Source organism: Balaenoptera borealis (genome assembly GCF_965194805.1).
Source record: "Balaenoptera borealis genome assembly, chromosome: 2".
In the NCBI taxonomy this organism is placed as follows: Eukaryota; Metazoa; Chordata; class Mammalia; order Artiodactyla; family Balaenopteridae; genus Balaenoptera; species Balaenoptera borealis.
In genome coordinates, this window is record NC_138867.1 from 116,478,542 (window position 1) to 116,506,049 (window position 27,508).

General features: G+C 45.6%; 1 protein-coding gene across 1 annotated transcript in view; it reads right to left on the reverse strand.

Annotated features, from left to right (window-relative positions):
• The window catches only part of SPOCK1 (SPARC (osteonectin), cwcv and kazal like domains proteoglycan 1), a 550,861-nt gene extending 526,599 nt beyond the window's left edge, over positions 1-24,262 (reverse strand). Inside the window, exons 1-2 of the mRNA XM_082379674.1 lie at positions 24,093-24,262; positions 23,305-23,490 (exon numbers count right to left, since the gene is read on the reverse strand). Coding sequence (XP_082235800.1) covers positions 23,305-23,490 — 186 coding nt within the window. The 5' untranslated portion in view covers positions 24,093-24,262. The remainder of the gene's footprint in view (positions 1-23,304; positions 23,491-24,092) is intronic.
• Between the last annotated feature and the right edge of the window lie 3,246 nt (positions 24,263-27,508).

Sequence of the window (27,508 nt, forward strand, 5' to 3'; positions counted from 1 at the left end):
ATACTAGGAAGACGTGATCAAAGTATATGCCATGACATAGAAAGATGTTTATGCAGCATTTTAAAGTGAAAAGAGCATATGCATTACATCATTTCATTTAAAATTATATACATGTAGGTATAATAAATGCATAAACCAATATAGCTATCTTAGGGTGATGGGACTACAGATACTTTTTCTTCCTTCTATTTTTTAATTTCCTCAAAAAAGTGAGATTTTAATAACTATAATTTTTAAGAAGTGAATTTATTTTTGTAAATAGGACTGGAAAAGCCTTGTGCAGAAAGCTTCTACAGAGGTATATCCAGACACCTTTCCCACCAACTTCAAGGTCAGGAAGAGACCTGCAGATCACTCAGAGTTTGGGGACTGCCAACTCATGTCTCTAGCGCCTGTAATGTTTCTCAGTATAACTTGCGAAAGGGGAAAAGGGAGGGGAACCAACACACTGGCTAGGATATCAAAGCAAACCTGTCAGCCCGCCAACAACCCCTAAGAGCAGCTCTGCCACAAGAGTAGGTCAACGTCCACTGGACCATGACAATGCTTCCCCACTAACTCCCCAGGGGATGATCACACTGGAGGGGGGAAACACAGCCTCAATTCAACCACGGGCCCCTTGCTAAGCTTGGCATGTCAGCTCAGACAGCACCTGAAGCTAAGGACTCCTGTAATAAGCTGACAGAAGCAGCTCCCACACATCAGCATAGCCTCGTGACTCTGGAAAGAGGGACGCTTGGCTTCATGTAATGAAGCTGAAAAAGCCCCAGTTTCCATCAATTTGCTGGCTGCCGAGCCAGTTAATAGAATGAGGCTTATTTCCACCAGCAGCACAGCATGCTCGAGAACGGAAGTTTGAAGTCCAACCCAGATCTGAAGCTCCCCTTCTTTTCTTTAGTTCTTCTGTTTGGCAAGTGTCTTACCCGTTCTGAGCCTCAGGCTCCTCGCGGATCTTCAGGAGAGCTATGAAGATGAAACAAACTATGTGCAAAGCACGTGGTAGAGAAGTTTAGTTTATGTGTGGGTATGCACATGCGCAGAAAGAGGATGCATAAACAGAAAGCAAAATGGTGACAGAGCTAAATGAGAAAAGAACCTGGCAGATACTAAATCTCTGTAAATATAAATTATTACTATCGCTAGAACAAAGATTAGTGAGCTAGAGTCATCCACCAACAGACCAGAAACCAAACATGAGGGCTTGAGACACAATCCCCTGTGGGGATTGTGGGGATACCAGTGGCAGGACATAAGACTGGCACTGGTATCTCAAAAAAGGAAGCAGTTACTGGATTAAAAAAAAAAAAAATCACACCCAAGTCCCACGTATATCAGGAACATAAGATCTGAAATAACCACTGGTTTTACTTTAAGTGGAACATAAACTAAATGACCCAATAAAAAGTGACATGGACATATATACACTACCAAATGTAAAACAGATAGCTAGTGGGAAGCAGCTGCATGACACAGGGAGATCAGCTCCATGCTTTGTGACCACCTAGAGGGGTGGGATAGGGAGGGTGGGAGGGAGACACAAGAGGGAGGAGATATGGGGATATATGTATAGCTGATTCACTTTGTTATAAAGCAGAAACTAACACACCATTGTAAAGCAATTATACTCCAATAAAGATGTTATAAAAAAAAAAGAAATTAAATTCTCTCTCATGTCCCTAGTTAATTTGAACAGAAAAAAAACAATTGCATTCAGCAAAGCTTCCCATGTTGACCAACATGAGCTAGGTTGCAATCTAGAGGTTGTTTAAATTAGTAAGTAAATATATTAGTAGGACTTCCTATTCATCAATGAACTACTATTTTGCCAAGCAGAGAGTTAGGCCCCTTAAATAAGGAGTGTGTTGCGTGAGTGGGATTTCTGATGCCCTCCAAATATGATTAATACCAAAGCTGAGCACTAAATTCCTATATATTCTATTTTTTTTAAAAAAAAAAGTGTCAAGCAACAAGTGTCCAGATGTTGAGGAATGCTTCTTACCTAGAGGGCTTCCTAAAACGGGGCAGAACTGATCCCACCATTACCCCACTCTGGCCCTCACCTTCTCCCCAGTCTGTATGAGAAGAGGACCAGAGTGGGGGAGAAGGTGGTCATTGGAACATGCAGTGTTGACCAGGTTCCCCCAGTGAGGTGTATTTCCTCTTTCAAGTGCAATTTAAGAGGGTATTACAGAACAGCTTAAAAACTGGGGGCACCTGCAAGGGGGGAAGATTTGTTTCCCCAGTTGGAAATCTTCTCAAACAATGGACTTGCTCATCTGTCCCATGACTAATTGAACAGGAAAGAGAGAATTCAAGAGGACTGGCCAAACAGAGAACAGGCAGCATTGGGGGAGCATCTGTCCAGATTATTTAGTAGAACAAGGAGATGAGAGCTTAAGGAACAAAAGAACATAGAAGGCAGCTCAACTGGAGCCATTTTATGTGCATCCCTGCGTGGGGACCAGGTGACAGGACCTTATTAGCATAAGGCTATGGGACAGACATCTGGGAGAGGACGCTCTAGGGATGTTATTAATGCCACTGGCCAAACAGGTGACTTTCCCTCCTTCCAGGCACATGGCAGGATCAACCTTAACTGTCCCACTGATGTGGAATCTGGCCACATGACTTGCTTTATTCAAAAGAATGCCTCATTTAAGACAAAGCACTGAGCTTCTAGTGCAAGGCCCTGCAGCACACACTTCCTCCTGCCATGGTGATTGTGAACCCACAGAGATGGAGTCTTCATCAGCCTGCTGTCCTGTGGACAAGACAGATCAGAGTCCCACCAACCCGTGAGAGATGGGTGCACCAGGGAGAAATAAGCCCTTGTTTTAAGCCATAAATATCTTTTTTTGGAGTTATTTGTTACCACGGCATAACCTAGCCTATCCTGACTGATAAAAAAGCAAAAGGAAGGAAGAGGTTGATCTGGAGTCAAACAACCCCACCAAGGAATTAGGTAGTAGGCAGGTCCCCTGCCTGGCCCTCCAGAGAACCCATCTTGATGCCAAGCCTGGGAGGAAAAGGATTAAACAATAAATTATATATTCACCACCACACCAGCTCCTCAAGCCACAAGTCTAGACCACGCAGGCGAAGTGAAAGAGAAAACTCCAAATCTGTCACGAGATGCAAGTTTTAAACTCAACTGGCCTTAGTTTTAAAGCTAAAAATGATGGAAAACTATGGAATGTGCCCAAGATGTTATTAAGGGAAAGCGGCGATTAAAAATAAACAAAATTGTCTCATGTTTATTTCCTAAATTGAAGCTCCTCAATAAGCTGGCTGCCCATACATGTTTGGCAAACAGGGACATGTGTTTATGACTGATCTCAGAAAACTGCAGCTGTTCACCATTTCCTTAAAACACACACACACACACACACACACACACACACATTACTGAAATAATCCAAAAAAGACAATCAATATTGCCCCAAGACAATCAGCTCTAATTGGCCCTACCAGCCATAGTGTACTAATCCTATTATGTGGCCTTCCTGCTTCTTTTAGAGAGAGAGTTGTTTTTCTTTGTACAAAGAAGTTACACCCTACAGGGAGATAGAAACGATTATGATATCACGAAATAATGCGTCCAAGAGAAGCGGGCTTAGAGCCCAACCATGCTACTGAGAAGGGTGTACACTGAACAGTCAAAGTGTGGACATCAGGTGTTACAGGGAGGAGACCCATTAACATGTAAAGGTTCTCTGACTTTCTACTCCATGTCTTCAGCCGAGAGAGACAAAGTCAAACTACATAACAAGCTACTGAAAGAAAAGGAAGGGAGAGAAGAGGAAGGGTTTACGGGGCTGTCATGTAAAAGACTCCTGAGTAACATAGGGACCAAAAGATTCAATAATTAAGATGATCTAGTCTCTGTGGAGAACAGAGGTTTTGAGAATGTAGTTGTGGGTTATGAATTGGATCTTCCCTGACATACTTTGAAAGACAGAAAGAAAAACTGGAATTCTTTCTGAAATCCTTTGGCTGCTGGACTGTGCATCTGTGAGCGGAATTTTAAACACAGCCTTGACTGTGTGGGGCCCTGGGATTTATCTGGGTGACAGATCCTACTGCAGAAACTTCTCTGCTCACAACATCCTTCCCCTTGCCCTCTTTATCCGATCCTCCCCAAAAGGCACCGCACAATTCAGAACATCCTTCTCCCCACAAGCCTCCCTGACCTCTCTTATGGGATTGGATGATCCTTGCCAGGGTCCCCACAGCATCCTGTGCTTCCCTGCGTTCATTCACATCGCCTGTGTTATGACTGTTTATTTTTCTGTTTATCCAAGTAGAGCATCAGCTCCATAGGGCCAAGATTTAGTATTGAATTTCCACATTTGTGAGCCTGGCACCATGTCTACCACACACGTATTCAATAATTAAGATGATCTAGTCTCCCTCAAGCTCAAAAACTTACTTGACCAAAATAATGAAAGGAAAGTGATTCTTACCTGTTCCCCTATCCACATAACACAAGCTGAGTTTCTTGCCTGTACGCCAGCATCTCTGCTACCTCTGCAGAGCCTCAGCTACTCTGCGTGTCAGTTTTGTACGCTATGAAAATATCTCACATAAATACTAACTCTGCGGAGCGATGAGGAGAGTGGAGAGTGTGTGCGATTTAAAAATTATGACCGAAGAAAAGTATCTAAAAAGTTACTGCAGATTGGTTTGTGTGTCAAAGTCCCACTTTAGACAACTAGGAACAGAGTGGCCAAGCCTGCCACAGGTCTGTATAAAGGTCACAACAGAAGGGGTCCTACAGAGTTGTGGAAAGGGGAGCAGAGGTGGTCAACACGGGTTTTCTTCTCTTTGCTCCTTGTCCCCAAAAGTATGCCCAAGAACTCAATGAGCCTTTTGACGTTAACTCAAGGCTAGAAAGGAGAATGACCCACTTTTAGCTTAGCATCACACACGACTTATGTTGGCGGCAAGTTAATCTTCAAAGTGGAAAGGGTCTTTCAGATCAGACCAAAAAGAAGATCTTTCTCCACACTCCTACCGATGCCTAAGACATCCAACCTTCCCCAGGGGTGAGACCAGGCAGGGCAGAGATAGCAACTCATGGGGGATGTAAAGGACAGAAACTGATGGGCCTTGAGGAGGATGCGGAATAAAGGAGAAAAAGAAGAGCACTTTTTAATGGGGAAGGGGGACACGATGGAAATGCCCAGTGGGACAGGGCACATGGTACACCGTCATCCTGACCTAAGGCTTCACATCCATGAAAAGAAGCCAGGGAAACATGCAAATAGGCGAGACAAACTACTCTCCTCATCTCCGCTACCATATGGACTCAGTGCAGACTGGCAGACTACGCAAACCAGAAGTAAAGGCTTGATCAGCTAGCCTCTGGGAGGCTGAGTGGGCCTGGTCACTTTCTTATGGGTTCTGCCCCCTTTCCCATCCCAAAGTGCTACAATTACACAGGGAAAGAGAAAAGGCCTCCCAGTAAATCCTCAAACATGTAATGAACATCTGGCAGCCTCAGAGAGACCAGAATCCATGAGCGAAGGCCCTGCAAAGTGAGAGAGTGGCATGGACATATATACACTACCAAATGTAAAATAGATAGCAAGTGGGAGGCAGCCGCATAGCACAAGGAGATCAGCTCGGTGCTTTGTGACCACCTAGAGGGGTGGGATAGGGAGGGTGGGAAGGAGGCGCAAGAGGGAGGAGCTATGGGGATATATGTATACGTATAGCTGATTCACTTTGTTATACAGCAGCAACTAACACACCATTGTAAAGCAATTATACTCCAATAAAGATGCTAAAATAAATTGAAAAAAAATTTTTTTAAAAAAAGAGCCAAGGTCCTGTAATACAGAAGCTCACAAGCCAGGTGTGCCTCCAACAGGCAAAACAAGAACCGAGGGTGAGGAATACACTCTCCAGTGTGAAGCTGCGTGGTGCAGGCTGTCACTGCTACAGAATTCAGAGGAGCAGGTCATTAAAATCTGCTGTGCAGCATATGAGAAAGAAGTGAGTTGTGAACAAGGATCATCTCGTTGGAAGTGACAGCTACTACCCAAGATGTGCGGCAAAACGAGATTCAAGGGAGAGTCACCAGCCCAACCATCTGGAGACTGTCAGTTCTTTGGGGGAACAGAAATATTTTTATGCTGCATTTTCCTGCTCCTCAGGGAAACAAAATCAAACAGTGTCTCTGATTCACAGTGCAGGCAATTTACCCTGATTCACAGGTAAATACACAACATCTCAAACAAAAACTCCCTGTGGCCATTTATCTTGGCAAAAAATAATAAAAATCGTATGGTTTTTTATTATACCTGATTGGCTGCAGTGATGCATCAGATTTCCTCAAGATATAAAAAATAATGTATGTGTTTGATTCATTCTTCCTTCTCTTGGCACTGGCAAAGTCAAGTATCTAGAACCTGAGGCGCTCACGTCCTAGAATGTAAGCTCCACTGGGGCAGAGAATTTTGTCTCTGTCCCAGGGCCTCAGACAGTCCCTGCCACACTGATTCCTTAATGAATGATGAAAAGAATGACCCCCCCATATGCCCTTCACCCTCCGCCTCATCCACCTGGACTACACCTCACGTTAAAAAATCATCCTTATAAAAGAAACAACCATATCTCTAAGGCCAGCATTTCTCAACCGTGGTGCAGTTGACACTGCGGGGTAGGGGGGCGTGCAGGGAGTCATGAGCATGGTAGGATATTTAGCAACATCCCTGGCCTCTACTCACTAGATGCGAGTAGCACCGTCCCCCCACCCCTGCACCCCACCCCCAGTTGTGGCAATCAAAAATGTCTCCAGACATTGCCAAACGTCCCCTGGGGGCAAACTCTTCCCTAGTTGGGAATCACTGCTCTAGGCCTGCAGACAGCTCCCAAAGAGCTGACAGATGCAGAGAACTCATGTTTCCCATCTCCTGCAAGATGCTGAGACAGCAGCCAAGGGAAACCCTTCTCCCTGCCTCTTCTGAGGTGAGCGCACCGGAAGGCCTGAGGTAGGAGGAAATACTGGGTAATGAAAGTCAGACAGATGTCTTGAACACAAATGAAGACTGAGATGGGGGCCCCAGCCTTGTCTGTATTCGACAGGAGAAACCATTTTACCACCAGGCTGGGAATGAAGTCGGTTTTTAATGATCTCCTCTCACCCTCGTCCACCACAAGGGTATGAAAACATCTGTACGTTGTACCAGTAGCAGGGGATCTGTCGGTAGCAATTTCACTTAGAATCAGACTTGGAGCATCTGCTCCTGCTCCTAATTATGAACAAGGCTGGGATTTGTTAATATCTCCACAACAAGTTTAATGTCTCCACAACAAACTCAGGAGGGATCAGAGAAACATTCCTCCCACTTGGGACTCTTGCAGGCATCATCTTACCTGTATCAACTCAGTACCTGCACATATCTTGGCATGTCAAGCTTCTATCACATTCTCCTTCTTTACCAAAAAAATCACTAATAGCCAATGCTGGCAAGGGTGCAATAAAACATACCTTCCATAATTCTGGGGGTAGAATCAATACAACATGGTAACATACATCAATGGCCTTTAAAATGCAATGTCAGTACACCATGTATCTCTACTTCTGGGAATAGATGGTAAGGAAATCTAACTGTTGAAAGGCTCATATGCCCAAATGTTCATCATATAATTATTTACATTAAGGAAAAATGGAAGCAACCAATTGTTTACTGTCAGATATTTTAGCCTGGTATATTGCAGTATGTACAGTCAATGGACTAATATATACCATTAAAATGTCATTTACAAACAACAGCATCATGCTATACTAAAATGTTTATGCTGTGTTATTAAATGAAAAAAAGAGAGAGAGAGAGAGAGAAAACCAAATCATATTAACAGCATGATATCAACCATGAAAATAAAAACTCTGACATTAAGACTTTGGGAAGCAAATAGACCTCCCCCCCGCCCCCCACACACACACAAATGTTAACAGTGACTGCATATGGGAAGGAAGTAAATTATTTCTCTTTTTCTGTATCGTCTAAATCCTCTTTCCAAATTAGCTCTGTCTTTCAACTAGGAAAAGAACAATTTAAAGTCAAAAGAACAAAACTCACAATAGAGCATAAATACATCCCCTCCACATTCCCTTTAACCTAGTTTTCCCCCCAATGTTACAAAAGAACATTGTGTAAGTTTAAGGTACACAAGTGATTATTTGATTCACGTACATACTGTGAAATGATTACCAACCATAATAAAATTAGTTAACACATCCATCACCTCATATAATTACCACTTTGATGTTGTTGTTATGGTGAGAACATTTAAGATCTACTCTCCTAACAAGTTTCAAGTATACAATATAGTATTTTTACCTATAGTCACCATGCTACACATTAGATTCCCAGAACTTACTTGCCTTTTAACTGGAAATTTGTACCCTCTGACCAATATCTCCTTATTTCCTCCACCCCCTGGCAAATACCACTCTACTCTCTGTTTCTATGAGTTTGGTTTTTCTAGACTCCACATAAATGATACCATACAGCAATTTTCTTTCTCTGACTTTAACGTCACTTAATATAACACCCTCAAGGTTCATCCATAGTCTCACAAATTGCAGAATTTCCTTCTTTTTCATGGTTGAATAATATTCTGTTGTGCATATATCCCACATTTTCTTTATTCATTCATGTATCTAGGGGTACTAAAGTTGTTTCTGTGTCTTGGCTATTGCAAATAATGCTACAGTGAACATAGGGGTGCAGATATCTCTTCAAGACAGTAATTTCCTGTGTTTTCATGTAGGAGTTTTATGGTATCAGGTCTTTTTTTGGGGGGGGGGTTATAGTTGCTTTACAATGTTGGGTTAGTTTCTGCTGTACAACAAACTGAATCAGCTATGTATATACATATATCCCCTCCCTCTTGGACCTCCCTCCCTCCCTCCCACCTACCCCCGTCCCAACCATCTAGGTCACCACAGAGCACCGAGCTGAGCTCCCTGAGCTATACAGCAGGTTCCCACTAGCTATCTGTTTTACACATGGTAGTGTGTTTATGTCAATCCCAATCTCCCAGTTCATCTCACCCCCTTTCCCCCCCCCGCCATGTCCACATGTGCATTTTCTACGTCTGCATCTCTATTCCTGCCCTGCAAATAGGTTCCATTTCTACCATTTTTCTAGATTCCACATACATGCATTAATATACAATATTTGTTTTTCTCTTTCTGACTTACTTTGTTCTGTATGACAGACTCTAGGTCCATCCACCTCTCTACAGGGAAGAAGCTCCTTGACATTGATCTTGGCAGGAATTTTTTGGATATGACACCAAAAGCACAAGCAACAAAACAAGTGGGACTACATCAAACTAAAAAGCTTCTGCACAGCGAAAGAAACCATCAACAAAATGGAAGGGCAACCTATGAAATGGGAGAAAATACTTGCAAACCTTGTATTGGATAAGGGGTTAATATTCAAAATATATAAGAAACTCATACAACTCAATGACAAAACAAAACCTGATTAAAAAATAGGCTGAGGAACTGAATAGACATTTTTCCAAAGAAAACATCTAAATACCCAACAGGTTCATGAAAAGACGCTCAACAACAGCAATCATCAGGAAAATGCAAATTAAAACTATGGTGAGATATTACTGCACACCTGTTAGAGTGGCTATTATCAAAAAAAGAAGAAAAAAAAAACAAGAAATAGCAAGTGTTGGCGAGGATGTGGAAAAAAGGAAACCCTTGCTCATTGTTAGTGGGAATGTACACTGATTCTGCCACTACGGAAAACAGTGTGAAGGGTTCCTCAAAAAATTAAAAATAAAGCTACTATATGATCTAGCAGTCTCACTTCTGGGTATACAGCCAAAGGAAATGAAAACAGGAGTTAAAAAAGATATCTGCATTCCTATGTTTCTTACAGCATTATTCACAATAGCCAGGATATGGAAACAACCTAAGTGTCTATCAACAGATGAATGGATAAAGAAGATGTGGTGTACATATGCAATGGAATATTATTCAACCATGAAAAATAAGGGAATCCTTCAATTTGTGACAACATAGGTGAAACTTGAGGGCATTATACTGAGATGTCAGAAAGAGAAAGACAAATACCATAAAATGTCACTTACATGTAGAATCTAAGAAAACTAAACTTGGGCTTCCCTGGTGGCGCAGTGGTTGAGAATCTGCCTGCTAATGCAGGGGACACGGGTTCACGCCCTGGTCTGGGAAGATCCCACATGCCGCGGAGCAACTGGGCCCGTGAGCCACAACTACTGAGCCTGCGTGTCTGGAGCCTGTGCTCCGCAACAAGAGAGGCCACGATAGTGAGAGGCCCGCGCACTGCGATGAAGAGTGGCCCCCGCTTGCCGCAACTAGAGAAAGCCCTCGCACAGAAAACGAAGACCCAACACAGCCAAAAATTTTTTTTAAATAATAATTAATTAATTAATTAAAAAAAAACTAAACTCACAGAAACAGAGAGTAGAATGGTGGTTACTAGGAGCTGGGAGGTGGGGGAACTTGGGAGATGTCATCAAAGGGTACAAACTTGTAACTAAAAGATGAATAAGTTCTGGAGATCTAACGCACAGCATAGTGATATAACCAACTGTATTATATACTTTGAAGTTGCCAGGAGCCTAGATCTTAAATGTTCTCACCACAAAAAAAATAATGATGATGATAAGTATGTGACATGATAGAGGTGTTAGCTAAAGCTACAGTGGTCATCATATTGCAATCTATACATGTATCAAATCAACACTTTGTACATCTTAAACTTACATAATGTTACATGTCAACTGTATCTCAATTTTAAAAAAGTGCACATCAACAGGAAAAAAAGACAGTAATTTCATTTCTTTCAGATATATTATCAAAAGTGGGATTGCTGGATCATGTGGTAGTTCAACTTTTAATTTTTTTGAGGAACCTTCATGTTCTCCATAGTGGCTACACCAATTTACAATTCCACCAACACAGCACAAGGGCTCCCTTTTCTCCACATCCTCACCAACACTTGTTATCGCTCGTTGTTTTGATGATAGCCATTCTAACAGGTGTGAGGTGATATCACATTGTGGCTTTGATTTACATTTCCCTGATAATTAGTGAGACTGAGCATCTTTTCATGTACCTGTTGGCCATTTGTATATCTTCTTTGGAAAAATGTCTGTTCAGGTCCCTTTCCCATTTTTCATTTGAATTTTTTTTTTTTTTTTTTTTGGCTATTGAGTTATATGAGTTCCATATATTTTTTGGATATTAACCCTTTATCAGATAGATTGTCTACAAATATTTTCTCCCATTCTGCAGGCTGCTTTTTCATTTTGTTGATCATTTCTTTTGCTACAGAATCGTTTTAGTTTGATGTAGTCCCATTTGTTGACTTTCACTTTTGTTGCTTATGCTTTTGGTATCATATTCCAAAAATCACTGCCAAGACCAATGTCAAGGAGTTTTTCCCCCTATGTTTTCTTCCAGGAGTTTTACAGTTTCAGGTCTTATGTTTAAGTCCTTGATCCATTTCTAGTTAATTTTTGTGAGTGGTGTAAGATAGGGGTCCAATTTCATTTTTTTGCATGCAAATACCCAGTTTTCCCAACACCATTCATTGAAGAGACTATTTTTTCCCAACTAAGCTACCCTAGTTTATTTTTGCCCTTAGCACTTGCAGCCAACTGTTGTATCTTAATCTGTGTATTGTTTTTCTCTCTCGACTAGAACATAGGCTCCATAAGGGTAGGCAAGTACCTGATACGTAATAGATGCTCAGTACATTTTGGTTGAATTGGATTATGAACTAGATTGAGAAATTTTTTTAAAAGTCTACAATCAGTAAAACAAAAATGTTGCTCCCAGTGAACTTTCATACACTAATGGAGGGAGAGTAACTGGCAGAACCATTTTTGGAAAACGATTTAAGCACATCTCTGAACACTGAACATTCACCTACCATATGAGCAATGGATTCCACAACTAGGCATGCACCCGAAAAAATGTACACATAGATGCACCAGAAGACATGCCCAAGAAACTGCTATTCCATAACAGCCAAAACCCAGAAACTACCAAAGTGTCCCTCCACAAAAGAATAGGTAAATAAGTTGTGGAGTATTTACACAGCACTGAGAATGAACAAACTACAGCCACACATAACAATGTATCACAAACTTAATGCTGAGCAAAAGAATCCAGACACACACACAAAAATACATCCTTATGATGCCATCTATAAAAGTATAAAAACAGGCAAAACTAATCTATAGCGTTGTAACTCAGGAGAGCTCTTCCCTGGGAGGGAGACAGGCAGTGAGTGTGGGGCTCACAAGACGGACTTCTCAGATGCTGGTAACATTCTGTCCCCTGACTGGGCTGCTGGATGTGTGGTGTGTTCACTGCGTGACAGCACATCAGGCGGCACATGCATGACTGGTACCCTCACCGTGCACATCTTCCACTCCAGCAAAACATACTCCCTACCTATGCAGGGCTGCTGAGGACCAGGACTCTTCTGCGATTCTCTCTCCACTCGTTACAGGCCTTGACCTGGAGCCATGACAAGGCTCAACACATCACGTTTCAGCATTTATACACATCAAGTCCTGTCTCACCTAAATGCTCCACGTCGACTGTATAGACCGACACCCTTTTGTTGTCAGTGTCTGGGTCCTAAACTCAGGCAAAACAGCAGGGGCCGCTCATGTATGTCAGTAAGAGTTGAATTAAGCTCATGTGGCTTGACCACCAGACAGATTCAGAGATGAAGGCTTATGTGACTTTCTCCCAGAAACATGGCCCAGGTCCCAAGGCCTCTGGCCTCTGGACATCCAGCTTGCCAGGACTGCTCTCATCCCTTTGTGGACCAGGCCTTTCCCTTTGCAGAGGAACCCTCAATAGACACCAAGTACCTCTGTTTCTTCTCTTGGTCTTAGACAAGAGGGCTGTAGACTCCAGAGGACAGGGAGGATGTTTTGCTCCCTGCTACATCTTACTTGCCCAGCACAGGGCCTGGTACATAGTAGTCTGGCCAATGAGTATCTGTGATACGAACATATGAATACATGAACAAACAAACAAAACTACTGAATCTGTGCACCAGGCTCTGGTTACTAGAAAGGTGAGGATCTAGGTTCAGGATGACTATGGAAAGAAAGAAATATTTTTTAAAACACATGCAAAGGTCTTTCTGAGGTAGGAGGAACTTTTAAACCACCAACTTAATCTTATAAAAAAAAAAAATCACACAATTTATCTAACACCAGGAAAGACAGCATTATTTTATCTTTACCATGGATAGCATTTTCACTCTTTCACTCATTTCATCTCATTCAAGATAGCTGGTCAAAGGTTACAGACCAGGTGCAGAGTCACAGCAAGGCTGGCCGGCTCAGATGGGAAGCAATGCCTTGGCCTGACGGAAGTACTGGACACACCAACCCCACCAAAGTCACAGAGGACTCAGCATGTCCCATGAGCACAGAAAGACCTGGAAACTTCCCAATTATCCCTTAACAATGGGGCTATTGAAACACTCCAAATAACCACACAAGTCTGTTCAATACACTTAACTATTTTCTTCCTCTTGGCAATAGTTTTGTCAATTGTAGGTGCCATTAATTAGAGGAAATTCAGCAACATAGAGTAAAGCAAAGTTTGAGAGTTTGTTCAGTGGGCAACAAGGAATACTGCCATGTCTTGTTGATCCTCATAAATTTTCTAAACTTTGACTAGTCTTTGCTTTTATTGTTCCCTGATCTTTCCAAAATGACCTGGCCAACCAAGCATGAAGATTTACTATACCAAGAAGAGAGCTGCAGGTAGTACCACTGTCCAGCCCATATCCCCCAGACCTTCTCTGTGTTTCCAACTGATAGTACAGTCTTCCCTCTATATCCATGGATACAGAGCCCATGGATATGGAGGGCCACCCATACTATGCCATTCTATATAAGGAACTTGAGCATCTGTGGGGTTAGGTATCCACAGGGAGTCCTGGAACCAATCCCATGCTGATACCAAGGGACGACTGTTATCTGCATCTCTGTGCCCACCTCCTGTGAGAGTAAGCACTGTTTACTACATCCACCATCTTCAATACCCACTTCTCCATAAACCAAAGCCAATGTCAGAGTCAATGGAGTCAATGTCCTTCAGTTCATCTGTGCACAAAACATTATCAATCCTGCTAGAGAAGATGCAAAGTCAGACCAGAGTCGGCTGTGATCAGGCCCCTTTGGAGACAGGAAATTTGCAGAGATGACCACCTGGGAGTCTGTCATGGAGAAGGTCCCACATCAATTCCACCAAGCTCATGTGCATAAGCAGCCCTGATGCCCTAGAAGCAGTGACAAGTCAAATGTCATTCTACTCCAGGAACACTTCATGACAATGGCTGCTGCTGAGACCCGTGCACATACACACACTGGAAAGCAAGCCCTTTCTTTCTATTGATGTCAGTGGTAGCCCTGTTGACATAAGGGGGAAATACAGCACTCATCATAATTTACTCCACATCTTCAAATGCTCATTTTGCCTAAACTTGTATTATTCATGGGCGCTAATGGTGTTGGCTATTAGGGATGAATAATAATTCTCCAGGGTTTTTCTGAAAATACAGTCTGAGAACCACCTGCATCAGAATCACCTGGATTGCTTATTTAAAATGCAGGTTCCTGGGTGCCACCCTTGACCTATTCGAGACTGCTCTGGACTAGGGGGCTGAGATCTGCATTTCAAACAAGCCCCACCAGTGATTTTTTTTTCAATATTATAAAGATGTAAGCCTGAGAACTGCTGCTCTAGCACATTTCTCTGGGCATCTTCCCTTTTGTTTTGGCCATGAAGGGTCATCAGCAACTTGGCCTGGCCTTTCTTAGAACTGAGTTAAAGTGATTCCATTTACATTGTGGGAAAGGAAGGGTAGAGCTAAAATACAAAGTGGAGTCATTTGCTCTCTGCCTGTTTGTTTTCTCCACGCTTTATCTCTGCAAAGATTGCCTGGAACACCTGCAATAAGTTCTGCTTCCCTGCTCCAATCATAGGCGCCAATGGACTTTGCATAAATTCCTGCTCACCCACCACATAATTATGCTGGGGAATGTTGATGGTGTCTTCTGTAGTGTGACGTGTCACAGATCACACAGGAAGAGTTTGCAAATTACTACAAATAATTGTATAATATGTCCTTCCTTCCTTCCTTCCTTCCCCACTGCACCAAAGAAAACTTCGTCCTAAAGGATCAAGGGAGAGGGTCTCCTGAGAGACGTATTTGCATAGAATCCTAAGGAAAGCAACCCAGTTAAGTTAATTTGGACATCAGTGTTATCCTTCCAGGACAGTCCCCAGTAATTCACATCACTAGTCTGTGAACACACCTTACCTCCTCCCTCAAAATAAATCAACATCCTGACGTCTGTCACAAGGACACTGGAAGGACCCAGACCCAGGCGCTATGATGCCACATACTGTCCCACCCTCCAACTGCATGCATGTCTAAACTCTGACCCTTGTGTGTGGAAATCTTGGTTTCCATCTTTAGCTTCCAAGCCTGGCGTCCAGCTGGTTCTCAGAAATGGTAGCGGGCGGAGGTGGGTGGGGAGGAGGGCAAGGAGCAGTCCATATATACCAGTCTCGTTTCTGAAACAGAAACTTCACAAATCACTCTGCCCAAGAAATTCTATGGTACCCTGATTTCTACAGAGCAGTGGGAACTGTAGGAGCGCTAAAGCCCAGGACACTTGACCACAGAGGGAAGGAGAAACTCATGGGCCCCAGACACCAGAGGAGCAGGAAGTATTTTTTAAAGGGGGGAGGCAGGGCGAGGGCTATTTACACAACAGAGATGTCTGTGCCAGGACCTACAACCAGAAAATCTAAAAAACGAACCACAGAGAACCGCAGACAGTCTTCCAGCCAGCAAGGAATAAAGACAGGCTCAAGGAAAATGGAACCAATTTCCCCAACATTTCTCCAAGACATGAGACAGAAAGCAACATCTATAGCTGTGTGTCAGCAACTCACTCATGCTCCCAGGGCCCAAGGTAAGAGAGTGACCCTCAGAAATTGTATCAGAATCACAGGTACGCCAGCCACTGAAAGATCACGAAAACCCCACAAGGCAGGTATGATCACTCCAGTTTTACAGATGAGGAAAGTGGTGCTGTAGCCAAGACCCGAGCTTATTCATGACAAGACTTGACGGTGAGCACAGGTTAAGAGGGGCCTCTTCACCAGGAAGAGCTTTTCACAGGCTCAGGGACTGTACGTGAATTGTGAAGGGGGTGAGCTTCTCTGTCAGGCTCACCCTGCCTCTCGACAGCACGGCCCATCTGTTGGTATCCATAATCACTGTCAATTACTAACAGAATGAAAGACACGTGTCAAAAGCCAGCATGACTTACTGGGGCCAGCCCTCTACAAAGAACACCGCCTCCTCATCCTGGAGGTGTGCAAAATCCTGGTACGGAATAGTTCACTCCTTCATTCATTCATTCACTCAAATTCAATCAAACGTTCACTGAGAAGATTTCTGCGCTGGGCTCAGTGGTAAAGGTCTGGGGACAATGAGCTCTGGACATCAGAGCTATAACTAAAAGGAGTTATAAAGTTGTAAGGTCCTGCTTAGAGATAGGGGTTAGACCAAAAAAAAAAAAAAAAAAGATGTTTTTCAATGTGTGTGTAACCTAGAATTTCCACCTACCAAACACTATAAACGCACATGTGCCAGTAATTCTACAGGCTTTCCTCTCCCAGGGATTCATCAAGAGGTGTGCTTAAGTAATAATTCAAATCAGTAAAACGCTAACAGACCACCTACTGTGTGCAAGGCATGATAAGACTCAGGCTCTTACTTCAGGAAGAATACAACTATTAAAGAAGCTAAAATATAAATACGTACAACCATAAATTGAGGAATAATGCATGAAAGTGTAATAGGAGTTGTTAATATTAATAAAAATAATAGCCTCCACTTAAGTATTAACACTTAATTGAGTATTAAGCCAGACACTTTGCTAACGGCTTCACTATGTTAGCCAATCTACTCTCCATGCCAACCCAGGGAGGCTGACCAACACGGTGGACTCCTGTGATGTTTGCCCACAAGGCATCCATTTCCCCTTAGGAAACTACCCTTTAACCTTCCTGTAACCATGTAATCCAATGGAGTCCCCACCACCACTCTATGCCCAGGTCCCAGGCCCCGCCCCAGGACTAGGCATGTACCCAGGCCCAGCCAATTAGCATATATTCTACCAACTTGGCCACAGTGATTTACTGCAGAATGGGTGCATAATACAGGTAAATCTGACAAGTCTCAATTCTGGGACTTCTGTGGCAATATGGAGACATAAAAACTACAGTATGTTATAAACGTGTAGTTGCCATGAGTCACCACATGGAACTAATCAGCCTGAGAACACAACCAACATGGGGGAAATAAAGCCCAAAGATGGGGGAAATAAAGCCCAAAGATGGGGGAAATAAAGCCCAAAGAAAATGATAAACATACACACACAAATCCGGTGGTGCAACCCGAGCCCATGGATCCAGCCTTATCTAGATGCATAGTTTATCAGTGGAATTTTCAGTTAACACAAGTGAGTAAGTTTTCTTTTCCATTTAAGCCAGCTTGGACTAGATTTCAGTCACTTGCAGTTTGGAGTCCTCACCAATATAAAGTGATCATCCCCCACTTACTAAATGAGAAGTCAGGGATTCAGAGAGGACAAACAGCCTGAAGCTAAATTAACTGTCTAAGGTTTGTTTTTCTTGACGGGGGCGGGGTGGGGGGGGGGGGGTGGAGCACAATGATTGTGTGCACTGAGACCAGAAACCTGCAAAAGAGTCAGCCTGTCAATTGCTCAGAGCCTATTTTTCCCCTTCATCCACCAGTTCCAAGGTGGGGACACATGAATCGCCCGGCTATGGTCCCTTTTCTGCATCGTGAGTTTATTTCTTGTTTACCTCTACCCAGAGGGAGTACTCCTCTAGGGTCCCGGCTTTATCCAGGGGTCTATTAAACTCTTCCTTCTGGACACTGTCTTCTTTCTTAGTAGTGCACAAAAATGGTACACCCTACAATTGACGGCATCTTGTATTGGAGGAAATATGACCAAAATAAATACGTGTAACCTTGGGCAAATTATTCAATCTCTTACAGGAAATCTCTTCCATTTGCAATTATCTCACCTGGGGAGATGAGACCAAGTATGAGCTTGGGTCTGAGGAATTTCCTAAGGAATATAAAGTCACCTCCCCAGAGGAAAGGTAAAATGAGCCATCCTGAAGGGGTTCAAGTTTAGATATTGAGTGTGTTTGGTTTGAAATATATTACAATGAGTAAATGAGTAAGAAATGATTTATTATAAAATATTTAACTACTAACATTACTGTGTCTCCCCAAGCGAGATAAAATAGTTGAGCTAATGTTTATGTCCCACTCTTCCAGGGTGGGGTACAGGTCCGATGATCCATTTGGGACCAGTTCTCGCGTTTGACAATAGTCTCATCAGCATACAGGAGAGTACTTATCCTCCTAGCAATCCAGCTCTGCTGAAGCACTGTGGAGGCACGGTTGGGAGGCCCAGGAGACTCAGGGGAACTCAGCCTGGGAGGGTCAGCTGGGGCAAAAGCTCTGCCATCCTTGCCAGGCAAAAACTAGCTTCTCTCTACAAGGGCAAACTGAAGGTTAGGACAGAAAATACAAGAATGGTCTTAGGGCTATCAACTTTTAAACTGTCCCTTTATAATGATTCCTGTGAAATAATTATTTCTATCAGTGGTCGTCTAGCACAGGGGATTTAAGATAGTGGGTTCATTAAAGAAAGTCAGGATGACAAACTCATTTAATTCTCCTTGAACCTGTTTAATCAAAATGATTTTCTGCTACTCTCTATTACAAGCCGAGTTTCTGTGGTGACAGATTAATGACTGATCCACTAAGCCACATCACCTCTCTTGTCACCAACCCCACCGACTAAGCCAGCCACCATTCTGTCAACAAGCCTCACTTGCCCTTGAAACGCATTATAGCTGAGACGTTAAGATCAAATGAGCAGATCAGATGCTCACTGCCACCCCAGTTCTGCTACAGAGACCACCAAATCCCACAGCATGTGCACAAGAAGGAAAAAGCACGTGGGCTGGTCTTGTGGTCTCATTAGAATTACAAACTCAGGTCACTCTGGAGTAAGATAAATGCCAGCCAAGGCAACACTTGAGTCTTCGGGCCTGCTAAAGGTAATTATCCCGGAGTTAAATGTCAGGGCTAGTTTCATGAGTGCAAAAGAAAGAAAATGTCATGTTTGGTGTAAGCAACAATATTATTTTAATCAAATCAGAAGCTCATTATTAGCAGAAGATAAGGCCTGATGTGACCCCGACAATAAGCTGTGTCCAGCGCCTGGCTTCCCACTCCACTTTGTCTCAACCTAAGGCTCTTCACTGATTTCCCTCAGACATAAAGCAGCAAAGACTTGCAGTGTGATACCAGTGGAGGCTCACAGCCAAAATCCACTCCGCTCTTGATGGGCTGTAGTGCAAGAGTCTCGCAAGAGTGTAGAGTCAGAATGCCTGGGTCCGGTCCAGCTGCTCCACAGCCCAGCTCTGTGGGCAAGAGACCTCACCTCCCAGTAAATAAGAACAACAGTACTTTTCTCCTAGAATTGTTACGAATATTAAATGAGATACTATATGTAAAGTACCTTAAACAATGCCTGGCACACTAAGTGCTGGGTAAATGTTAGGTATCATCTATTTCTGCAATGTTTTCTTTTTTTTAATTTCAACCAGCATGTATTACTTTTATAAGAAAAAAACTTTTTAAAAAAGAAAACAGAATAAGAAAGAAATACTGACAGCGTAAGTTAAAGGATTTCATCCAGTAGACAAGTGGTTACCTGAAAGAAGAGATCGCATTTAACTTGCTCACCCTTTTGGCCACTGCCTAGCACATGGCAGACAGTCAAATATTTGCTGGAATGAATGGACGTACAAATGAATGTAGGAATTAACAGAGGAAATTTCCTTATAGTAATGGTTATGCAAAGCCAAATGAGATTCAGAAAAAATCAGGAAAATGGTTGTGGCATCCTGACCCCTCAATCTCAAACCACAGAGGAGTTAAAAGCACGCCAGTTGGAGCAGCTGGAGGTGGGAAATTACTGTACAACTTAAAACAAACATCTGCCTTCTTTATCTTCTCCTTCTTAATACTATATCTGTGCAAAAGTCTGGGTCTCCATCTGGTCAAAACATCCCAACTGCTAGTCTTTATAAAAGAATAATGACCAAACTAACAGGCCACCAGTACATTTAGGAGCAAACATCTGTATGTTGCTATATTCCTCCTGGCTCCATTGCCCCAGGTAACAAGCCACAGAGTAGTTGGGAAAGTTATACTTCTGGAAAGAAGGCGACAGATTATTTGTGTATCTAGAACAACAGGACCTCTTCAAAGCATTAAGTAGGGGCTATCAGGTCATCTCTGGCAACATCACAGCACACTCAACAGGCAGGGGAACACGGAGCACACGGCCCACCACCATTTCCATTTCAAATTTAGCCAATAACCACCACCAATGGGCATCATCAACTCTCTAAAAGAAGCCCTTAGTTTTCAGTTTTCACAAGTTCAAAAATCCCTTCTAAATATCTCTCCCCCAAATGCAAAAAAAGTGACAAGTCGGGGGAAAGGCAAGAAGTTTTCTTTCACGGTGACTTTCAAAAATTCACAAGTATCATAACAATCTCAGGGCCCGGTCTTTCAAAGTTATCAGTGGTTTCCACAAAACTCAAAAACAACAGCAGAGAAGCTGAGCTTTGCTAACCTCAAGCAAGGCCTGGCTCAGTGAAAAACGACCAGGCTGGCTGAGCAATGACACCATTAGCTGGGGCTTTACCGACTGTCCACTGAACTACTGGCTCCTGTAGGAAGCAACTTTTAGTCCCTGGTCCCAGGGGACCGAGGCTCTGTGGTCATTCCAAGTAAAAGGCCCAACTGAAGACACTTGGACTTGGCCTAAAAGAGCATCTAGTTTGCATTTCACAACACTTTAAAGAGGTTAATGGCATTAAATTATGTCTGACCCACAGCTAGCAACAGAAGACTCCAGGAAGCATATAAAATGGTTGATGATTGAAGATATTTGTGATTTTGAAGCATTTTGGATGTTTTTAAAATAGTATGCTGGATTAAATTATCATTTTAAAAGAATATATGCTGCTAAAAATATTAGTCTAACACCTAAAATTGCTCCAGAAACAAAAAAGCTGTGCATTTGAACATAGAAGCTTTTCTCTTTCTGTTAAGCTTTGGACATTTTTACGAGGCAGAACTTCCTAATCTTTCCAAGCATTACCTAGAATGTTCATTTAAAATACGGATTCCCAGCACTCATCCCAGAACTATAGAATCAGAATCTCTGAGGAGGAAGGGGTGAGTTTGGGTGCTACAATTTAACAAGCACCCCAGGTGAGAGCTTCATGATCAGCCGGGTTTGTATCAATAAAAACACTGATCCAAGAATTTAAAATGTCACCATTTGCAAGGAAGATGAGAAGTGAAGAAAAGCCCAATCTTTCAAAATTTAAATCTGAATGGGAAACAAGAATAATTCCATATTTATGATACACCCTAGACTAGAAAACCTTGAACAGACACAAAAGCAGAGTAAACCATTCCATACCCAAAGACCAACAAGCACAGCCGCTTTCCATCTGACCCAGCTGCCAGGCGAACCAAGGCGTGTGCAAAGGGGCCCTTGTCCTCCACACCTGGCCCAATTCTCCAGCTCCAGCCGAGTTAAGCATCTGCCCTTAACTCTATCTAAAATGTAATGGCAAAAGAAAGAAAAACGCGATAATTCCTACCCTATATGAGTCTGGGAATGGAAGCTTCCTTGGGGCATCTTTTGGGCATCTTGGCCATCTTTTTCAGCCGCAGGCAAAGGCAGTCAGTGCAGGGCTCCTTGGAGCGGAACCAAAAGGGGATCGAAGATGGTTAACAGACTAGATCAGGGACAGGGGGACGTGTGGCAGGGATCTCATGGTGCAGGTGGTGGGGGGAGCAGTAAGGCCTCAAATAACTTGTTCAATGAAAGTGTTTGATAGCCTCTTTCAAGGAAAAGACCATCATCAACTAGAGGGAGAGGGAAGAGGAACAGAGAGAAGAGAGATAAGTAAGCCCCCACTCAAGGCCTAGGCTCCTGTGGAATGGAACCTGGAGAGGTGCTCTTTAGAAAGTCCTAGAAGACACCTGGGCTCATTGCATTCCTCAGGCCCTCCCTCTGCAAGGACTGGGCATGCCGGGCATGGGGCTAAGAGGAATCCAGCGTAGGAGGTGACTCGCACACATCTCCCACCTCAAGGAGCCCTGTGCCAAGAACAGGGGCTCGGCGGTACGGGTCTCTCCCAAAGGCAGGAGTTCCCGATGTTAAGTGTCACCAAAGTTTTTCCTAGTCCCCTAGAAGCGCAAGGCCCCAGCCACCTGGGGCGGCCTTTGAAAGAGCTGGCAGCAGCTCCCACAGCACAGAGGGGATGCCATCTGCTGGAAAGACTGCGTCAGGTGCCTCTCGTCCGGCATCCTCTGGGGAGTACCTGGGGAGCAGCAGCCAGCCTGAGGCAGAAACGGGCAGCAGATTGCCTGTGGGTGCCCAGGAATAACTTTCTCCCCTCCTACAGCTCCCTCAGAGGAGCAATCCTCTGCCACCCAGGCTCCCCCTCACGGCGGTGGACCAACTCCACGAGCTGCCTGCTCCCTTTCCCTTCCCCTTCCCCTAAAGACGCCAAGGGTCAAAACCACCATGCTCCCACCCAACACTGTATCAGGCCTGTGGCCATGACTCTCCGAACCTCCTGGGACACCTGCCTCCCTACTCAATGAGCTGGGCTCACCCCAAACCTAACCTCTGCAGCAGGCATTCTTCTGGAACACCCCAGAGATGGTCTAAATCGCCGCTGCCTAGGGAGGTCTTCCGGGGGGCTTGGCAAAGTCAACCACCAGCGTTAGGAGAACTCGGAAGCTTAAGGAGCCAATCCCTCCGCAGCTGCTCGCTATTTACACCATGTTTAGTACAGTCACCTCCCCCAGTCCTATGAATACACACACCTGGGCCATAGGTAACAGGCGAAGAGCATCAAGCCTTCGAAGTTCTCTTTAAAGTTCCTCTCAGGCAAGATGAAGCCCAGGAACCCCGAACCGACAAGCTGCCTGCGAAGGCTGCCCCAGTGCCCTCCCCACCCGCCTCAGAGGCGCCCTCCGAGAGGCTCCCCCGCCCCCCGCAGGGCCCGGCGGCGGCTGTACTCACGTCTCGAAAGCGGTTCCAGTACTTGTCGCGGTCATACTGGGAGACTGTGCTCAGCCACTGGTCATTGTCCAGGAAATTGCCGTTGTTGGGGGCCGCGCCTCCTGCGAGCGCGTCCAGGTGCCGGCTCTCGACCTGGAGGAAGCACCACGCCGCGGCGGCCGCCGCGAGCACCACGATGGCTGGCATCTGCGGGTCAGGGGCACGCGGGGGCGGTGAGCCGGAGGCCAGGGCGGTGGCGAGCCCCGCGCCGGGCGACCTGGGCTGAGCGCCTCCGCCACCGGCCCCCGCTGTCGGCGTGGGGGGATCTCCCATTAGGGACAGGGTCAGCCCTCGCACACCGGGGGCGGATCTACAGACCTAGGGACCCCGCTCATGAATGGGGGGCTCAGTTACAAATGAAGAGGCTGCGTCACAAATTAGGGGCCGCTATCAAACTATAGAGGACCTTGTCATCTATTCTCCGGGTGCCCCACTGGCCGCCACTCTCGGATAGGGGCTTCAGTACCCCTCCCCAAAAAACGGAGAGCCCTCGGTCCGCAAGCGGCACTCCCAGAGACGGTGCCCAGAGCCCCGGGGTAGGGAGACGGGGAAGAGGGCTCCGAGCAGCAGTCCAGGCTCCGGTTGAATTGGCGGGGGGGGCGGGGTGGTCTCCCCTCGCCCGCCCTGCCGCCTCGGGGAAAGAGGGGCGCGCGGAGATAGCCCCAGGCCCTGACCCGCCAGCCCCCCGGTGGCCGCGGGGAGGTCCCAACTACGCCAAGTTGGGGCGCGGGGTTCTGCGGGACACGTACCTTGGGGCCCGGCCCGGGTCCCCGCGTCCGAGTTGCTCAAGCTCCTGTGGCGCGGTCGCCGAGAAGGCTGACCGGCGGGCTCGCTCCCCTGCGCTCCTGCCACCCGCCGCCCAGCGTCCTACCGCTTTGTGAGCCCGCAGCGCTCTGGCTCCGCTCGCTCGCAGGCTCGCTCGGGCGCGGCGTCCGCGGGCGGAGGAGCCCGAGCGCACGAGCCGAGGCCTCTGGCGACCCCTGGCGGCCGCGCGCTGCTGTGGGCGCGCCTGAAAGCCCCGCCGCCCCTGGTCCAGCTGCCGGGGATCTGGTTAGCCACATCTCAATGCAGGGATGAAATAAGCTTTCAGGCCCAAGCTGGTGAGAGACAGCTGAGGAGACTGAGGATCAAGGCCAAGAAGCGGACCAACGTGTGAGGCATTCTCAAAAGCAAGGTCGTGGGGCCACTTAAGTCAGAATCACCTCGATGGGGGGAGGGGAGGGCTTCTTAAAAATGGGAATTCCTGGCTCACGCCCCAGACTTGCTGAATCAGCATTCCTTAGGAGAGCCTCCCCGAGATGAGTGAATTTCTGCACTGCCCATCCCAGGTCATGCACCCACCCGCATCTCTGCACGTCCATGCCCATGCCACCTGCTGTCAGTCTCTTAAGACAGTCCTTCTGGCCTCCATTTCTATCCTTTCCACAGCTTTGTGTCACCACGTTGACCCTGTGGGCATCCCTTGGTGTTCTTATACAGAGAAGCCCGTATCTACTTCTGTCCCCACCCCCTTGGGAACTAGCCCCAGCACCAGCCTGTTGGGTTTTCCTAGAGGGGAGGGAGGGGAAGGAGGAGAACCAGGCCAGGCTTCAGGGACAGGAGACAGAGGCAGGAGACCCAACCCCCACCGGCTTTCCAGATCCTCAGGCAAGTCTGATCAAAAGGGCTGGAAGGGATTCGTGCAGCCCCTGCCTGGGTGCAGGGGACACTTACCTGCTGCCTTTCTCCTGTACAATCTCAACCCAGTCCGCAGACAGCTGGGTGCTCTTTTAGCACAGGTCGGACGCAGTCACCCATCTCCCCTCAGCACACTCTTAAATCTCTTCATGTTGCTTTCTGATAGAGACTAAACTCAAGACTAGGGCTCCAGGCCCTGCACAGCTGGCCCTGCCCGCCTCTCCAGCTGCCTCTCATGCCACCCCCTCCTCCTTCCTTGACTTCCTGGACAGACTGGCCTTGGCATGGGCCTCCGTGGAGATGGGTTCCATCCAGCACTGGGCGTTGACCTCTGCCTGGGCCGTTGACCACACCCGCCCCCAACACTGGCCTCACTGATTTCACCCCTTGGCTTAGTCACCCTGGCTTCTCCAGGCAGACTTGCTGAACCTGTGGATGAGGCCAGGATGCTGGTGACTTTCTCCTTGAGAACACAATGCTTCTCAGCGGTAAGCTTACTGCACTTGAAATCATTCACTCCATGTCTGTGTCCCTGGCTGCCTGGAGCTCTGTGAGGGCAGGGGACAAGTTTGGCTTGTTCACCACTGTTCCCCGTGCCCAGAGCCAAGCTCTTGACATGAAGCAACTGCTCAGAAAATACTTGATGAATGAATGAATGGTACCCAACCATAGTCTGGAACCACACGCTTCTCAGCCCACATGCCCCAGCATGTGCGATACGGTCAGCTGTCAGTTGTACTGCGAATAATTTGGTTGCATGTAGTTTAATGTGTAAGAAGTTGGATTACGATTTTTTTCCTAAAAAGTAGCAGATGCTTATCCCAACATTACTCTGACTGATTTACATTCCTAGAAGCTTTCTTAAAAGGGAGAAAAGGAGTGACGTCACAACTATTATATTGGGGACTACAAGTCATCCACAGTTTATTTTACCGTGGGAATATTTTAGGGATTTCAATATCATGTCCTGGGGGTATCAGAGCAGGAGAGAGGTTTAGAAATGATGGAGAGTACAGTTCTTACTTTCACGTAGAAACCCAAGTAAGCAGCTACTGCCCCATTTCTCTGCCCAGTTTGATGGCAAAACTTCTCCAGAGAGTCATCCCCAGGTGTCATTTCTGCCTTCTCAGCTCCAATTCATTTTTCCACCCACTCTGTCTTTCATCCTCACTAGCTAACAGACATGACTTGTCACTATCAGCAACCTCCTCCGCATGGGCAGCCCTCGGTCCCCCACACCCCGCCTTAACCTCTGAGAGGTTCCTTCAGGCTCTCATGGCACCATCCCTCCTGGCTTTCCTACTTCCTGCTGGGCGCTCCCACGTATATACCAGAAGTTCTCAGGGCTCAAGCCAAAGCTCTCGGTCCTTTCTGTATAAACCCTTTCCCTGGGTGTTCCTATCCTGTCCTGTGCTGAGATGGTCCAGTTGCATTTCTAGCCCAGAAGTATCTGATAACTTCCAGCTGTATGTCCAACTTCATACTCAACATCTCCTCTGGGTGCCCCATGGGTATGTCAAACTTTACCAGGTCAAATCAGAAGTCTAGATTTCCCTCCATGAGCCTGTGCTCTGAGTCCTCCCTATAACAGTCTCCCCACCCACGTGGCTGCTGAAGTCAGAAACCTACAAGTCATCTTCAGTCCTTCCATTTCCCAGGTCCCTCACTGCCCGTCCATCAGCAAGCCGATCCCCTCCACTTCCAGACTCCCCTCCAGTCCTTCCTCATCCTCCACCTCCATGGGCACCACCAGGTCCACTTGGCTGTCACTTCCCACCTGGAAGAGTGTCTTCTTGGCTAGTTTCATTGACGCTTTTCTTTCCTTTCCAACCCATATCCACTCAGGGGTCAGAGCAATCTTTAAAACAGAAATTACTCCTTTGTCTAAAACTGCTCAGTGGCTCACCATGACACTGAAACAAATCTCCAAACTCCTTCCCATGATCAATAAAGCCCTGCCCCATCTGGCCCCTTCCCTCGTGCCGTGATTCCCCGGATTCTAGCCACACTCCTGCTCATGGCTTTGCACACACACCAAGCATGTTCTCACCTTGGGTCCCCTGCACTGGCTGCACCCTCTGCCTGAACGGTCCTCTCACTGCTCTTCAAAGGTCAGCTCCTTGGGTGTCAGATCTCAGCCCAAATGACACCACCTCATTGAAGCCTTCCCTGACCACCCATCTAAAATAGGCCCTCCCCATCCCAACCACATCACTACTCTCCATCCTTGCATTTGGTTGTTCCCTTAAGAGTATTTTGTCCCTTTGATTCTCTCTCTTCCAATTCAAATATTAATTCCAGGAAGACAAAAATAATGTCTTTTTCACTCCTGTATCCCCAGGCTTAACTCACAGCCTGACATCCAGTGGCCATTCAATAAATATCCAATAATTGAATGAATGATTTTTTTTTTTTTTTTTTACATGCCTTGGGTCTTTGCTGCTGCGCACGGGCTTCTCACTGCGGTGGCTTCTCTTGTTGCGGAGCA